This window comes from Rhamphochromis sp. 'chilingali' (assembly GCF_963969265.1).
Source record: "Rhamphochromis sp. 'chilingali' genome assembly, chromosome: 5".
Classification (NCBI taxonomy): domain Eukaryota; kingdom Metazoa; phylum Chordata; class Actinopteri; order Cichliformes; family Cichlidae; genus Rhamphochromis; species Rhamphochromis sp. 'chilingali'.
The window spans coordinates 10,162,720-10,179,962 of record NC_137932.1 but is presented as its reverse complement, the minus strand read 5'-3'; the positions used below and the strand labels follow the sequence as shown (position 1 = coordinate 10,179,962).

At 39.0% G+C, this 17,243-nt stretch overlaps 1 protein-coding gene across 1 annotated transcript in view; it reads left to right on the top strand.

Annotated features, from left to right (window-relative positions):
• Window positions 1-11,870, top strand: part of LOC308397186 (potassium channel subfamily K member 2-like) — a 34,311-nt gene extending 22,441 nt beyond the window's left edge. The window contains exons 4-7 of the mRNA XM_080882993.1: window positions 2,894-3,054; window positions 4,738-4,933; window positions 7,019-7,161; window positions 10,688-11,870. Of these exons, the coding sequence (XP_080739119.1) occupies window positions 2,894-3,054; window positions 4,738-4,933; window positions 7,019-7,161; window positions 10,688-11,044 (857 nt within the window). The 3' untranslated portion in view covers window positions 11,045-11,870. The remainder of the gene's footprint in view (window positions 1-2,893; window positions 3,055-4,737; window positions 4,934-7,018; window positions 7,162-10,687) is intronic.
• Window positions 11,871-17,243: the final 5,373 nt, after the last annotated feature.

The following is a 17,243-nucleotide window of genomic DNA, read 5'->3' as shown; positions in this document are numbered from 1 at the left end:
TGTCATGATTTTAATCAATATGTAGTCATCATGACACTCCTATTAACTATTTATTATTTGATTATTTATGCATAACGAGGTAACAACATCGCTTAATGAATAGACAGATGAATGATTACCACAGATGTCTTCTGCCACATGTGACTAATACCCTTACCGTACTAAGCTTTTATGTCTGCTATTGAAATAAAACAAAAGATGAGCTTAGAATATAAACTAGAATTAATTCAGGAAGAAATGAATTAAGTACAGGTTCAAAGTAGAGCGCTCCTTCTTCTCATTTGTTTTGCAATGTCACCCGCAGGTTAAAAAACCTAATCCGACATCCTGTCTCCCATTGTACTGATCTTAAAATTACTGAGCCATGATTGACAATTGTTCTCACATTAGGTGTCACCCTGCTCCAATGTGATCATGGAAAGTTGTTAGAAGACACCCTGCAGCTCATTTCCTGAGACAGATGACTACATTAATTAAGAAAAGTGGATGTAGTTCATTATGCAGATGCCTTATTAAACGTTAAATAATGAAATTGATATTGCATTTTGATGGGTGTGTGGGGTCAGGAGTACGAGAGGCGCAGATTTTGTTTTTAAACACGATCTTGACTGATTTTCTAGCTGCAGCTAAATATGGGTTTGGGGATTAAAACAAAGGCGTTAAACCTGTAATAGACTCATATTTTTGTTTCTCAGGTTTCAGAGGTACAGCTCAATGTTCATCGCTTCATTTTCCCCCCATTTTTCATTCATGTTAGAGTTGGCTGAGAATAGAGGGTGAGAATAATAAGCTTTTTTCCGAGTCAGAGACGTTACGCAGCTTCTACTGAAATTTCTCACAGCTATTCTTTTGTGCCTCTCAGCAATCATATCATAGCACAGTCAGACTTCGTGAAAATTTTCTTGTCTGGCAGGTTTTGTTTTGTTGCAGCCTGTAATGAATGAAGTTCTGAAATTCTGTTTTTTTTTCACGTGAATATTTTCTCTGCTTATTTATCCATTTCTATTTGTGTTATTTCAGTAATTGCAATATATGTGGTACAGTATAACAATGTCTAAGGCAGGACAGACAGGAAAAAAAGCACAATGTATCGCCAACTACAGCTCTTGTATAAAAAAAGAACAGACATACAGCACGTGCAACACAACAATTATAAAATACACAGATACATAAATCAGCAATCTTCTTGTAGTATGAGTGTGAGACAGAGAGAGCATGCCCAAAGGCAGGCAGAGATGGAACCAGAGTCCCAGAGGACCAAAGACAAAAGGGAATCAACCCTGATAGAGGCCTGTCACTCTGGTACAATTCAAGAATAGGGTCCCAGGTTTCCAGGCACTCGAGAACCTGGTGAGCAAATGCTGCCCCGAACCAGTGGCAAACTGGTACTGCAAAGACCCTCAATGTCTAACTTACAGATAAAATGAGGGTCAGTGAAGGGGTGAATAGGGCCACTGCAGCAGCCCCACGAAACAGCCTCTGGGTACTGCACTGCCCCCCATGGCCTATGTGTGTGGTTATATGTCGTGAACCATAATTATTAGAGTTACTACTCAAAAGGGGGGTTGGGGTGAACTACATCAGCCATCCGCAACCCCCGGGCCACGGACTGGTACGTCGTTTGGTACCAGGCCGCGAGAGTTGAGGCTTGGGTGTGACATTTATGGTTTTCAGGGTTTTATCGGTTTTTATTGTTATTTTTTTGATCGTTTTATTGTTAACTAGGTTTCCATGGGTCTTTTCCCGTTTGTTCTGAATAAATCTTCTTTTTGTGGTACCGTTACTGGTTTTATTTTGTTGTAATTATCAGCGACACCTTAAAGGTCAGTCCGTGGCGCAAAAAGGGTTGGGGACCACTGAACTATATGATTCACCCCTCTCCCCAAGACCCTAAGGGAATGAGTGATGTGATGTATGGAGCTGGGACATGGAAGACCAAGTAAGAAAAGAGAGAACCAGCAAAGACTGGTTCAGTAGGCAGCCCCATTCCCAACACCCTGCCAGAGGGCGGTAAGAAGTCAGACGTCAGGCACACAATGACAATGACAACGGTCCTGAACACCGCCATGTCTAGGGCAGCACCCAGCACCACCACCACAAAGAGTAGACTGGAGTGTGCAGATGAGTCCTGAGGCTTGGAGCTCATCTGCACATTGCGTCACAATAGGGATGAGACAAAATGGTCTGGACAAGCTCCCTGAGACAAGATGCCCTAACCCACCCAATTGGCCTACAGGCACCCACGAGCCCTGGAGGCACAGACCGGACATTCTAACATGGGTCAGCCCACCTTACACATCAAGGTGGCCGGTGGGGGGGGGAGACCATCCCCACATAAGGAGGGATCCAGCCAGTGACCAGGCAACGATTTGGTTGCGTTGCTTGTCGTGTAGTACTGCTTCTCTGCTCATTTGCTTGCATATTTCTCTGACCCTCAGGGTTTTGGGTTTGGATTTTGGACTTTGCTCATCTTCTGTTTAGGACTTAAATCTGAGTTTTTAATCTAAATAAACAGTGCCTTCTGTTTAATCTAACCAATGTCTGTTTTCTGCATTTGGATCCTTCACTCTTCATGTTCCTTTTCATTACAGAAGAAAAACCAAACACTCGTTCACACGATTTTTCATGATTTAAACTGACAAGCGTGATATAGCAAAAGTAGAGAGCAATACGATTTTTAAAAATGTGCAATTTCATGAATGAAAGCTCAGAGAAAAATAAAACAGATTCAACTATGAATCAACAATCGCCTTTAATTTTTATGTTAGAAAGTATGCAAATTGTACATTAAAACTATGTTCTGCTCCAGAGGATAGAATAATTTGGAAACATAACATCACTGAAACTGTCAAGATCCACTCAACATTCACTGTGTGTGTGTCATTTCTCTCAGGATTTGGGAATATCTCTCCTCACACAGAAGGTGGGCGGATCTTCTGTATAATCTATGCCCTGCTGGGGATTCCCCTATTTGGATTCTTACTGGCTGGTGTCGGGGACCAGTTGGGAACTATTTTTGGGAAGGGCATTGCCAAAGTAGAGAAGATGATCGTGGTAAGATATGTTCTCTATCCATCAGTGACATTATACATGAATAAAGTTGTAAAAAGTGAAATTTATTGCGAATTTAGATTAAAAATGAATACAAATCTGTTGATAAGGTAGATAGGCACTGACTTTTATTACCTTGAAGAGTGTAGCATCTGGTAGATTCCTAGAAGAAAGACAAAAAAAGATGAGGGCCTAATTATCAGATGTTTTTCATTTCCTGATGTACTTTGTTTATCTGTAAAAGTCAGCTGAACTCATACGTCCCCTCAAAAAGTAGTTTAAGAGTCTCCTGTTTCAGTATAAAAGCACTGACAAAAGCATTTTGTCAGGGTACTGATTTTGATGTATAGCTGGCTCTGTCCCTCCCCGGGGAGGAAAAGACAGGTTGGAAGGTCATGGAGACAATGGAAAAAGATGGACTGCCACCTGCTGAACTCACTGCCGTGCAGTGAAGGTGCTGAAAACCATCAGCTTCACTGGTCCCCATGGAAATACAGTGATGCAGTTTTAATTTGTTTCTATAACATTCACTGTAGATTACCTTTCAACTGTGCATTGTTGTACTATGCTTTTTTGAGAGCGATGCGGACATAAGACATCACAGACAGAGTGATCTGAGGGCTGTCTGCTCTTTATACTTTACCTCTGAGGTGCTGTGCTTTGGTCTTACATAACTGCAGAGGAAAAGGGCATGATACCAAGAGACCCAGCTGAAAGCAGTCACCATGAGTGCAAGGGCAGCACAAAAAAGGACAGCGTGCAGAATATAATGCACAGTAACTCAAGCAAAAGACGAACTCTGGGGATAATGAAGAAATGAAATGTGCATGCTGTTGTTGAAGCAGTGCAAGTGCTGACTCTAATGTATCAATTAGCATACAGTAGCTGCTACTAAAAATGTAGTAAATCTGTTATTAGAGCATTTCCAAGGGATGTCAAGTCATGGGTGGGCGTTCCATCTGAGAGTGGAAATGATGTCGCTTGAACTTCACAGCTTGAGATGTTAGAAAACATACAATTTATTCCTAGGAAGAGGTCAAAGAAAGTGACTCATTACAATATTCAGATCCATCCATCCATCCATCCATTCGCTTCCGCTTATCCTTTTCAGGGTCGCGGGGGGCGCTGGAGCCTATCCCAGCTGTCATAGGGCGAGAGGCGGGGTACACCCTGGACAGGTCGCCAGTCTGTCGCAGGGCCAACACACAGGGACAGACAACCATTCGCACTCACATTCACACCTAATGGCAATTTGGATTTTCCAATTAACCTATCCCCACAGATCCAAATAAATAAATAAATAAAAGCATGGGTTGTTGTTGTTGGTGTTTTTTTCAGTCATTACATTATATGTAGTATACATATTGACAATATCTAACGCAGGACAGGCAGGAAAGAAATTGGATCGGAATCGGAATAAAAGGATAGCATACAAATAAAAATTCACGATGTATCGCCAGCGGCCGCACCTGTAAGGAAAAGCAAACATCTTGTTTTATTAGCACATCAGAAACCAAAGCACATGGTAACTATTCATAAAATTCAGCCGCAGTGTTTCCATGTAAAGCTTCTGCGCTGTTTGAATTCTTTCAAGCACTTCCCTTTCGCTCCCACAGATTGAATTTAAAGTTTTAGTCTCCGAAAGTGCACATCATGTATTCTTCATGTGAGCTAATCTCCCTACAGAAGTGGAAAGTCAGCCAGACAAAGATTCGCGTCATCTCCACGCTACTCTTTATCCTGTTCGGGTGCCTCATCTTCGTGGCCCTGCCAGCCGTCATCTTCAAGCACATCGAAGATTGGAGCACTCTCGAGTCCATCTACTTTGTCGTCATCACGCTCACCACCATCGGCTTTGGAGACTTTGTCGCTGGAGAAAAAGGTCACTTGAATTTTTCTTTTGTCTTTCATTTTTATGTAGAATCAGTGTATTTATAGTTGAATGATTTATCGGCCAGCCTGACTCAAAGGATCTGCGCAGCAGTGATAAGCCTCCCAGTGCACTACAATTATATTCTGTGCCTCACTTTAATTTACAAGCACCTTAACAGTAGTTCTTATGAACACCGATAACATATTTAACTGTAAAGACCACCAAGCTCATAGCCACTGATTGTGTGAGTCTCTGGAGCTCTACCAGAACATCACATTAGTCTCCCAAATGTTGTCTTCATTTGGTGCTTTGAAGATGTTGATGGGAATTACTTTATATCCAAGCAAGCATAACAGAGCCACTGGTCAGATTATGTTTCTAAGGAGCCAGACCTTCTAGTAATTTTTTACATTAGTTTTGGACAATAGTTTTCCTTCGGACATTGGCTCATTTCACAATAATTATTCCCATTTTGTTCTACCATATTGTTTCATCTTTGTGAAACAGCAAGCTTGTTTTACAGTTGTTGGGGGGTTTTTTGTGCAGAATAAACAATGTGTCACACTGTGTCTGATGGACCAGTTGGCATTTTGTTATCTTCAGATATACCCTGCTTCCTGCTTATTTTCAAATTTTATACAGCTGCTGGAAGTAGATTCATTCTCCTTCCATAAATAAACCCGAGAAGAGCACTGATCATGACTCACCACAAGAAATGTAATAAGCGTACCGCATTTCTTGAAATGTCACACTATTTCATGACGCAAGTCTGTAAACACCCTAAAAGAATAATTATAAACAATTAACTAAACACACTGTACATAATACAGTATGTCTGTGATAGAAAAAGTAAGAGGGTGTACTGTGCATTTTTCGTAGCTTGTGTGTATTTGTGTAGCAGCTGGTATTAGCTTGATTTGACCTTCTTGGCAGATAACAAGAGAGAGGCAGATGGGACAAATCACAAACACTTAGACTGCTGGATTAAACTTCCCTGAACAGGCCTAATGATTATAGATTAGATTGTGGCACCTGTGCCAACCCCCAGTAGCTACACTAAGCTAATCAATGTGGACTCCCGTTAGTTAAAATGTTGTTGTAATGGGAGATTATCTAACTGCACACTGAGCTGGCTGGCTCTGACTCTTCATCCCTGCTGATATTTTACGGAGTCATTGAAAGGTAAGGACCATAATGGGGGCTGAGGCGGCATTTAAATGGGCTTAAGGTAATATGTTCACAATGACAGAAAACCAGAACCAGCCCATGAACTGATGCAACATGGATCTATTATAGAAAAATCATTATATAAAAGCCCCTATTCCTGGGTCATTCATAGAAATAGATTTGGGTGAAGTCAAGCAGAGCGTTGTGCAAAAGTCTTTAGCTACCACTCATTTCTTCCAAGGAGCCAGACACCTTTTTTTGAAAGTGTTCAAGAGACTTTCTTAAAAGTTTTTCTTTGGTTTTTCACTCATTTTCTGTCCATTCCCTGTACCTGACTGTTTTCAAGGCTGACCTACAAATCATTCAATCGTTCAAAAAAAAGGCCCCTAACTCAAGGGAACAACCAGTTTGGGAAAGAACCTATTTTAAATTTTATCTTTAGGCATTTTGTTATTAGCAGTCTGCTGCAAAAACAGATGTCAAATCTAACACTTTTAAATGCATAAAATAGCATATTTGCACCAACAAGATGATTCCCAAGAATCTATGAGCTAAAAAAAAAAAAAGCTTTAAAAGGTTGGGGACCAAAGAAATGTCAGGCCTTAAAAAAATATCTACAGCAGATGAAAAGTATCTAAAAGTCATGTACTTAAGAAATTGAATTCAGGTTTAAAGCTTTTTTCTACCGCCAGCTGTGAAACATGGTGGCAACTCTGATTTGGGGCTGATTTCAGCCAGTGCTGTTGGGGATCTTGTAGTAAATATTGGCACACATATATTTAAATTAATATTTGCAGCTATTTCTCATTTTCCAAGCAAAATGTAAATGAGAAATGACAGGCGGCTCGAGACTTTTGCACAGCACTGTAAGTATCCCAGAACGATGTGACCGACTTTTATAACACAGTTTTGTTTGTTGTTCTTCAGGTGGGTTCGAGAAACCAGAATACCTTGATTACTATAAACCCGTGGTGCTCTTCTGGATTTTGGTGGGCTTGGCATACTTTGCTGCAGTGCTAAGTATGATCGGAGACTGGTTTCGGGTTATCTCCAAGAAAACTAAAGAAGAGGCAAGTAGTGCTGTTAAGTTGGCTCTTTTGTTGGTTTTACTGACAACATAAAGCATGCAGATATGCAGAATCTGAACTGGAGTTGAAGAAAGAACTCTGTCAGCCCCTCGAATCCCAAAATGTATCTTAGAGTCTTATGCTAATAGCATCCCATGCTTGAGGAACCAAGCTCGTGGTTGGCACTTACTGAGAGGTCTATTAGCATTTTTCATTTTCACGTTTTTTTTTTTGTTTTTTGTTTTATTGCTGTTTGGCCTTTATTTCACACAAAGTATCCAACAAGTTTGGAACATTTTCCAAAGCCATCCAGCAGGCTGGATTAGAGTCTTTGCTGGGTAAATTCTGGCCCCCAGGCCTTATGTTTGACACCCCTGCTCTACAAAGTATATTGAGAAGTTAGTATTCAGTGAATTTTCACTCTTTAAGTAGCAAAGCCAACAAATTTGTAGTTAATGCATTTCTTTTCCAATGACAGAAAGGTTCAGGTTACTTTTTTTGTACCTGTGAGTACAAACATTTGGTCTGCAGTAAGTTAATAGTCCTGCACACTTTTAAAACAAACACAAGCCTAATCCAACCTAATGAATTGAATAAATAATCATAAAAGAATTTCCACATCATGAAGCATAAATAATCAATATAAGCAAAACTATGATCTGTTCATCTGAAAGATGGCAGCTGGAAAAAAAGCTGTTTTTAAGCCTTGTTGTTTTACACTTCACCCAGACGGAAGAAACTAAAAATCGCTGTGCAAAGGGTGGAAGGCGTCAAGTAAAACTGAAGCAATGAGTTGTTGTAACTGTCTAATATAGAAGGACACTGAGTTCAGCTGTGGCTCACCAATCAGCCTTTTAGATCAAGCGCTTTGTCTCAGAAAATTCTCAATCATTTCTTTCAAATTACAACCAAACAACTGTACATGTGTTAAAGTGTTTCACAATGATGCTACAGATTAACTATCCACAAATATAACTTTGTCAATGGAGGGGTTTCTTTACAGTTACTGAATATGATCCTATTTGTCTCGACTTTTTTAGTTTTTTCCTCACACACAGTTGAAAGTGAAATGCTCAATCTCCATCCTGGCCCCACCCTGTTATGTAAAAATGCCATTTTGTGCAGGACTTGGTCAAAATCTTTGGTGTGTTTGCAGTGGCTGGTGCTGATAAATATGATACTGTGCTGCTGTGGCAGGTTCATTATTTATATGTAGAAAGAATGGGAAAAGCCACACATTCATGCACACATTGAAGGGCATATAGCACTCTATAGTGGGAAATCCTTTCACAGCCATAATTAGGAGTACAGCTGTGTAGGCTGTGAGCTCCGCAGGGAATTGCATTACTGACAGACAAAGTGGGAGACTGAGGGAATGGATTAGGGGAAGGGAAGAGAAAGTGAAAAGACAGCAGGGAAAGCGTGCAGTGTTTGTGCTCCAATGTGCACCATCATTTTCAATTCAAGTGTACCTTAGAGCCTAATAAATAAACAAAACAGCCGGGAGAAACGGGTCTAATTCATAATGAAGGTGGGATCAATGATGTGTTGGCCTAACTCCCTCTTCCCTGTCACTATTCAGGAACCATAAATAAGCATACTGTGCAAAGCACATACAGTATATATCCGCCAGAGGCCTGTTCAGTAGGTCACACACAGCTCAATGACAAAAACTCATTTTTAATTCATTGCTTTAGGCTCCTGCATTAATATTCTTTTATTGCAAATAATGAATGAATGTTAAAAAGGTCTGTCGTGCTCATTTGTTAATTGGAGTGCTGGTATATTTTGTGGAAGAATGCTCTGGATAAGAGCTATTAAACAGGGGTTTGCACTGATTAACAGAAATGACATTTTATAAACCATGTTCATGTAACACATCCAAGTTTTTTTGTTTTTCCTGGATTTAGTGCTTCAACTCCATGTTCTACATTAGATTTATAAAAAATTACTTTGTCTCTTCACATGAATTAAATTTTAATCTGACTGTGTGACAGAGGATGGCAGTAAAAGTGTCTCTAGTGTAGATGCTTAGAACTGTGCCAGAAATAGAGAAGCCTTGGGGTTGCCATGTCGGTGTCTCAAAACCACCCTTACAACCAGCAATAAGAAGACCAAAACCAGCCTAATATGCTGCAATGGGATCCCCATATTAGTACGGCAGTGTATGTACATGATGAGTAATGTTGGTAGGTTACTGAAGTTAACAAATTTAATATGAATTTTTATTTGTAGATATTTGATTTATTTATTTATGACCAAATTTGGCACATGGGCACATTTGGGACCCTAAAAAGTCTTATCCATATCGGATATTATGATCTCATCCGGTTGTCTAGCAACCTCCTGTCAGTTAAATTTACACATTTTAGCTTTTATGAATCTTTAACAGCCATTTTAACTTCAAGACAACAATAAATTTATGTCAACAGAATTTGAATACTTGGATATTGAACAATATGCTATTCTCATGGTCCTGTGTTTTGGAACCCTAAGTTTTGGAAAGTTTTTGTATTTTGGAACTTTGTATTCTTGGTTATTAAGTGTCCTATTTCAGTTGTGACTGGTTGTTTAGGGTTCTTAGTTTTTTATTGTTTTATTATACTGCTGCTGTGTTTGGTCTTGACAACCTTGGTAGTCTGTTTTTTTTAGTGTTTAGAGAATATTTTTGAATGCTTTACATAGTCTAGCCTCCCAAGTGTCCTTAACTACTTGTTTCTGCTCCCCTTTAGTTATTTTCTGTTTTATTTTGGTAGCTGATTGTTTCTTGTTTTTAGTTTTTCTTCCTTGCCCTGTTTTTAAATTAGGTTCAGCTGTGTCTCGTCACCCTCCTGTATCCACTTCCCTTGATAAACTCAGTGTACATATTTAAGCCCAGTCTTTCCCTTCAGTTGTTGGCAGAGCATCTTATGCCATTCCTGTGTTTGCTGCCTGTTTCTGAGTTGAGCGGATTTAACCTTCTTTCACCCCAACCAGTCGTGGCACATGGCCACCCTTCCCTGAGCCTGGTTCTGTCGGAGGTTTCTTCCTGTTAAAAGGGACTTTTTCCTTCCCCATGTTGCCAAAGTGCTTGCTCGTGGGGGTAACTGTTGCTGGGATTTGGCGCTTTATAAATAAAATTGAATTGAACTAAACTACCTTTCATTTTTTCATTGGCCTTCAGATTCTGGATTCTACAATCACCCCGAATAAACGTTCACCTTGTGTTTAATTTTGTCAACTTTTAATGCTATGTTAAAAGTAGCCCAAATCTGTGGGAAACCCACAAATCTGGCAACCCTGAAGACAGCTTCAGCTCTTTGTCCAAAACGTGCACACAAATTACCAACAAGTGCAACTGCACAATCTATCATAATAATTTTATCACTGTAAAATACCAGCAATGATATAATTCACACATGTTACCCAAACACAAGTAAACAGAGACATTTAGTGTAACTAGACTTTTCTAACACCAGGTGTAGATAGAGAAACTTAGAATCACGTGTTTGATCGCCTTCAAACATCAATCTTCATTCTTTTTCTGCAGGTTGGGGAGTTTCGTGCACATGCAGCAGAATGGACTGCAAATGTGTCAGCAGAGTTCAAAGAGACCCGCAGGCGACTCAGTGTTGACATTTATGACAAGTTTCAGCGTGCTGCATCCATCAAGCGCAAGCTGTCATCTGAGCTGGGTATTAATGCGTCCATCAACCAGGAAATGACCCCTGGCAAGAGGACGCTGTCAGCTAACTTTTGTGAGGACAGAGAGGGTTATCCCACAGTGAATCTTTCCCTCAGTCCTGTCCCGGGGGCCCTGGCGAGGAACGGCAGCCTTTATCTAAACGGCCTCAGTCCAGAATACGCCGACCGACAGGAGATCGCCATCATCGAAAACCTCAAATGAGGAGCAGCGTGAATAATAAGATTTGGGGAGCTGTGTAAAATACATCTAGCCACTGACAGAGATTACAGATATAAACATGCTTTTGTGTTCATTCACAGAGCATCGCTGATGACATACCCAAACACATTTGTTAAGTAGACTGTGTTCCAACCATCGCATAAATCAGTCATGAAGCCATGTACCTTCATGTGTGTGAGCCTCACACATAAAAACACACAGTTTGGATTTAGTCTGTGAAAGAAGTCTGAAGTCTTTATGTCATCAACGTGACTGACTGACTGCTGTGCTAGTGACTGAGCCAAATAAAAATAAAAAATAAAAAAAATTGTTCCAGACTGGAGCAAATGATTGTATTGGAGGCATGAGCTTGAAGAAAAAAAGAAAACTCCTCCTGAGCAGAGGAAGGAAATGAAAACCCTGTACCGAGGTAGCAACACACTGGGCATCCTGTCCTCCTACCCCCTGCAAACAAAGACCAATAAATTCATCAAACTTCGGAAGCAATAGACGTGTCTGTGCAAAGCTCCTGCTGAATTTTTCAGAGGCCCTGAAATCTGCATCAGATCGAGAGGATCCTCACTGATAAAAACACTGCATCATAAACAATGAACACGTTCTCTACAAGGCAGCAGCTCTGTGCTAACACAAAGGAATGTCCCTCTTTCTTTTGCATTACGCTTGTTACAGCATGAATTTATATGCCTTGCATCTGCCGGTCAGTCTGCCCTCGCTATAGAGATGAATGTTGACATATTAGTTCCTTTGTGACTGACATTCAGTTTCTCATTATGAGGAATATTCCACTTGTGCCTTACTAAAAAGTATACTGAACCTTTGAGGATGACGGTGTGTGAGAGACTGAGCAGCGCTGGTGCGAGCTCTCATACTACTTATTTTTGAGAACAGCAGTGATAATCATGTGTTTGGGATGTGTCTTGGAAAATAAGTGGACTTTTTTTTTCTTTGACTTGAGGGAGTTTGCATGACAAGGGAGGAGAAAGCATTTTGAGATATATTTGATTACTTGAGGTAACATTTGAGAAAAGGTCACCGCTTTATCAACTGTCTTAGTTTTTTTTTCTTTAACCATCTTAATGTGCCGACAGTTACATTAACCACAGTGCCAGGCTTTCTGATCAAACCCTCTAACTCGAGTATACCAAAGCTATGATCCTGCTTTCCTGACAGAAGAATAAGATATTTCTAAAATCTAGCATTTCAGGGTTTTGAAAACTGAATTTAAATGAACTTCTGGCATTTGAGGTACTGTAGTAGTAAAATATCCGAAGCTGTGAGGCACATCTCCACCTTACCGCTCTCTGTGATTGAGCTGGTTGGGGAATAGTTCCTCTATTCGTAACGATAAGGTCTGTTATGTATTGTTGTTAGTGAATGTATACAATCAGAAATCCTTATTTACTGTGTGTCACATTAGTGACCCGATTAAGGCTTTACAGATATACTAGGGGCATCATATAGAAGAAGAAATTATTTAAATAAATGCTGCTCACTTACAGGTTTGGGGATGATGAAAATTTATACTAATGGCAGGAATGTTATTCAGGCACTGCCTATATCTCACTTCCACTTATAATTACTCTATGAATCTATGAATATGAATCTACTTCTTCTTTTAAATTATTAAAATATAAAAGTTAATCAATTTTTAAGGGATATTTTCCATTTTTGTCTCTCCTAGTGTATAGTGCATCTTGCTTGTCTGATTTTGTTCAGTGCATTTAAACAGCAACAGCTGGCACTGTCCCATTCATTTAATAGTGCCATTTACAGTTTTGCAGTTTGTCTTATAAGATGATTTGTTATGCCATATCAACCTTCCTCCATTCTGCTGCCATTAAATACTGCTAATTTGTCAAAGCTGTTGGCATCTTAGAGGTACCCAAAGTGTCCTTTGTCTTGACACTCCAGTTGTGGCAGTAGTGAGGCCAGTCAACCCTTTAGTTCAAGCACACCAGTTACCCTTGAATGCCATTTAACATGCAGGGGTAATGTAAATGAGGATGTTTTAGCAAAAACCACAATCTGGAAATTGAATGCTAAGCTAAACTGAGAGCACAAAGGCCCCAAATGGGACACAAATGAAGTTTCATGGTTGATAGGTTTGTGATTTATAGCACCTCCCCCTGCATCCTTATATGGTCTTTGTTGTTCTTTCACACTTTACAGTTTGGCTTCATCTAATATTCCCATAGCTGCTTTGCCAAGACACAGACAGTGATGAAATTCAGGGAAAAGTAAATTAAAACAGCTTGAACCAACCAAACAAGGTCTTATATAAGGATTAGTTGTCAAATATGTATGTCCATGAACTACCAATTGTAACGTTTAACTAACTTAACTCCAGCTTATATTAGCTTGATATTTCATTACTCATTTAGACGACTTTGGGGGAAAAAAGTAGTTTGTGATATGGTCAGCAAAAGTGACCTTTTAATCTGACCTCAGGATTATGCCAGTACAGTTTTTCCTATGTATCTAATATGTTCCAGTTCATTTAAATAAATAAAAATGCAGACATATGTTTCATTTTTGTATGTATAGAAATCAAATCTGAAGTAATTCTGCTCTTACAAAAAGAAATCATAACTATTGCTGCATATCATCCCATCTCCTAAAGGTGTAAGAAATAGTTTTAATATGTTTTTATTTTTGTATGTTTGATTTTTGCCTTTCTAAGATCTTTACAGGCTAAGACATTACTTCAATTTTACTTCCCAAGTGACATTAATCCCCAAGTGTGACTCAGTTTAGCGGGCACAACATAATCCCTGACATGTTTTCTTGGTTTGAGCAGAGTCTGGTCGTGTGTGTTCGTGTATAAAAGCCATTCGCTATTATGTGTAATAAAATCAAAGGGGCATCACTGAGGAAAATAGAAAGGAACTTTAACAAATAATACTGTTACTTCTCTTTATGTTTCTAAAAAGCAATCAATATCATGTAAACACTTACCTGTACCATGTGCTGAACTGCAATACACTGGGAGAAAGACTATTAGTACATAATTGCTGAGTAGTCTGAGGAAAGCCATCCCAGCTTTAGTGTAGCTTCTCAAAGCAAAGACTGTGCTGCTGCTTCCCTTGTCAGATACGTGATTAACAGCCTGTGAGTGCTGCAGAAAGTCAAGGAGGACCGTCAATGAAGTATTATATAACATGTCAGGACACGTAAGGCCACATGCACATGGTGGTTTGTATGACCATTAACGACTGCACGACTGAGCGTGTGCTTTACGTTTCCTTCTCTTTTCCCGAGGTGACAGTTTTTAATTAGGTCTGTAGCTCACATCAGAATCCTGATTCGAGCATGGTGAATGTATCCACCCATCGTTGACAGCTGAGAGGAGCCTCATTATAGACGTTAGCACATGCATCATTTAACGCAGCGATAAATGCTTGCAAAGGTGTTCCAATAGCTCATGTGGGTATGCTGTGAAAGGCCTTTTAAAGCTCCAGCCCTCATTAATTCAGAATCAGAATGTCGTAAACAAGAATCATGTATCAATCATAGTCATAATAACAACTTGGGTTTGGAAGATGCATGAGAATTTTACAATTTGTGATGGAAGGACAACACAAATAATTTTCACTGTATTTTTTTTATATATTTCTATTTGTTGAATATATGTGAAGGCTTCATGGACACGTGATCTTTTTTTTTTTTTTTTGAAACATGACATCATCAAGTGTTGCATGCTATTTTAAATGTTGTTTATTGATCATGAATTTCCTATCCGGGGCTTTGTTTGGTTTTTAAAAACAATATAGCATTGTATGTTTCCAGTGTGTTAATGTATGGTATGTCACATTAAACCATGACCACTTTTTTGAATATTTAGAATAAAAGGTTTTATATGAAAAAGGTCATTTTGTTTTTGTTCTAAAACATGATTTTTTTTAAAGCACAATTTTTTTTTATTGTAACATTTTACAAATCCAATGATAAGACAAAAAAAGACTGTCTCACTGTATATCAGCGATTTCTACTAAAGATGTAGAACTTTTTAAAAAATGAATTATATGGTTTTAGCTTAATATGATTAACCAAATAGCTGAGCACTGTAAATTTCACCAGATTAACACGGTAACAGTAAATATTGTATTTGTTAGTGATGCATGGGGCACATTTAGTGTCATTATTCCATTATTCCTGCAGCAAAACAAATATTGCTGTTAAATTACAGTAAAGTGCCTGAAGCTAGATTTCTTTCTGGTAACAGTATTTTAAATAAATCCTGCAGCAGACTGATAAAACGGGACTAATGAGCTCTGAACTTTGCTGAAACCTTCTGTTAATGTTTTTGGGAAGTCCAGCAAAAAGAGCACTGCAGTAATCCAGTCTACTGAAAATGAATACATGAGTGATGGAGGCTCATGTCTTGGTTATATTCCTAAAATGGAAGAAGGCTGTCTTTATGATAAAAATCAATGTGAAGTTTAAGCTCAAATCAGAATCTAAAATAAGACTTTTACTGTGAGCTAATGTAACTAACGTATTAATTAACATATCATGTCTGATTTTAGGCCCAATTAAAAGAACTCACATTTTGTCTTTTGTCCTTGTTAAGTTTTAAGAGGTTTGTGGTGATCTATTTGTTGCTGTCAGTCAAATACAGTGTTAGAGAGTTCGTCATCTATCTCAGATAGGTATAGCTATGTATCATCTGCACAACTATGGTAACACATTATGCTGTGTGAACAGGTTGCCAAGTTGTAGCCCATATAAGGGCAAAAGTAATAAACCAATACAACTGCCATGTGGAACACCACAGGAAAAGTCATGAGTGGCTGATACCCAATCTTCCCTGTCAGTGATATATGATCTAAACCAGGGATGTCAAACTCATTTTACATGGTGGACCACATACAGCCCGCTATGATCTTAAGCGGGCCAGAAGAGTGAAGAAAGTCCCTTTCTCTAAGTGTAAAGAAGTTTAACTACACATTTACTTCCTGAGATATTGGGCAATTTCAACAGTAGGTTTCAGTTTTTCTACATGATAAAGAAATTTAAGAAATTTAAGAATTTAAGAAATTTAAGAAATTTAAGAAATGCTGCTGTGGTACAGCAGCATTTCTTAAATTGGGCTTAAATTGTAAGAGGCAAATGTGTAGACTTATAAAAGAGGTTCTAGCAGCTCATTGCCCAGACTCTCCTGTAAGTATAAAGCAGGAGGTTTCTCTTAATTTACAGGAAATGCCCCTTTTTTTCTTAGAATGGTAATTCTATAGTAGATTATCTAATTGGCTATTCAATTATCTATTGCTTAGCTATTTTGGTGTAGTATGAATGGCAGTGAGGGAGGTCTTAATTCGTAAGATGAGCTCTAAAATAAAAAATACAGTTAAAAGACCAACATTTACGGCCTCATTCACATTTTCTGAAGATGTCCAGTAGTACATCTTTAGCACGAAAAGGGAAGGTTTAATCTGTAATGAGTTTGAAGGTTTTGGTCTGTAATTAGTTAGTATACTAGTATCAAAGTTTGATTGCTTTAGTGGTTTAACTGTGGTTGTTTTAAAAGTGGAAGTAAAAACTCCAACCTCAAGTGATGTGTTAAGATCATTGCAACAGACTCAGAGATTCAGCAAAAAATGTGTTCCAGAGAAGGAGTGAGGACTGGATCTAGTTGTGAGGTGGAGGACTTGCAAGGCCATACAAAAGGTATATTGCTTTACATCAGCAGAAACACCATCTTGAATAACTGCCAACTTGTCCAGAATGAACTCTGCTGCATTTCTTCTTGATAAACAACGTGTGTTTTCTGTGCACCTCAACAATAAAGGACACAGTAGTGCGATAATCACGTAAGTAATGACGCACACCGTCTGATAATGGACAAGTGCTGACAAACTGATCTGAGTCACAAGCTGCAAAATGCTCGTCATGGTTCACAAGCACAGCATGGACCGAGAAGCCTACTCATGAGTGACTGCACTGACACCTTCACTTACCTCGAACGTTTTGTATTGAGAACTGTTTGTGCAATAATGTACAATTCTTCTCTAGGTCGTCCTCGACTTTCTTCTGTGCTAAATACAGAAATACATAAAGCAATTTGCAACAAAAGCACTGACGCCTCTCCGTAGCCTACTACAGTTTCCCTTAATGAAAACTGACAGGTTACTTAATGACTTTCAAGATGGAGAGTGACATTGCACATCACCTTCCAGCCTCT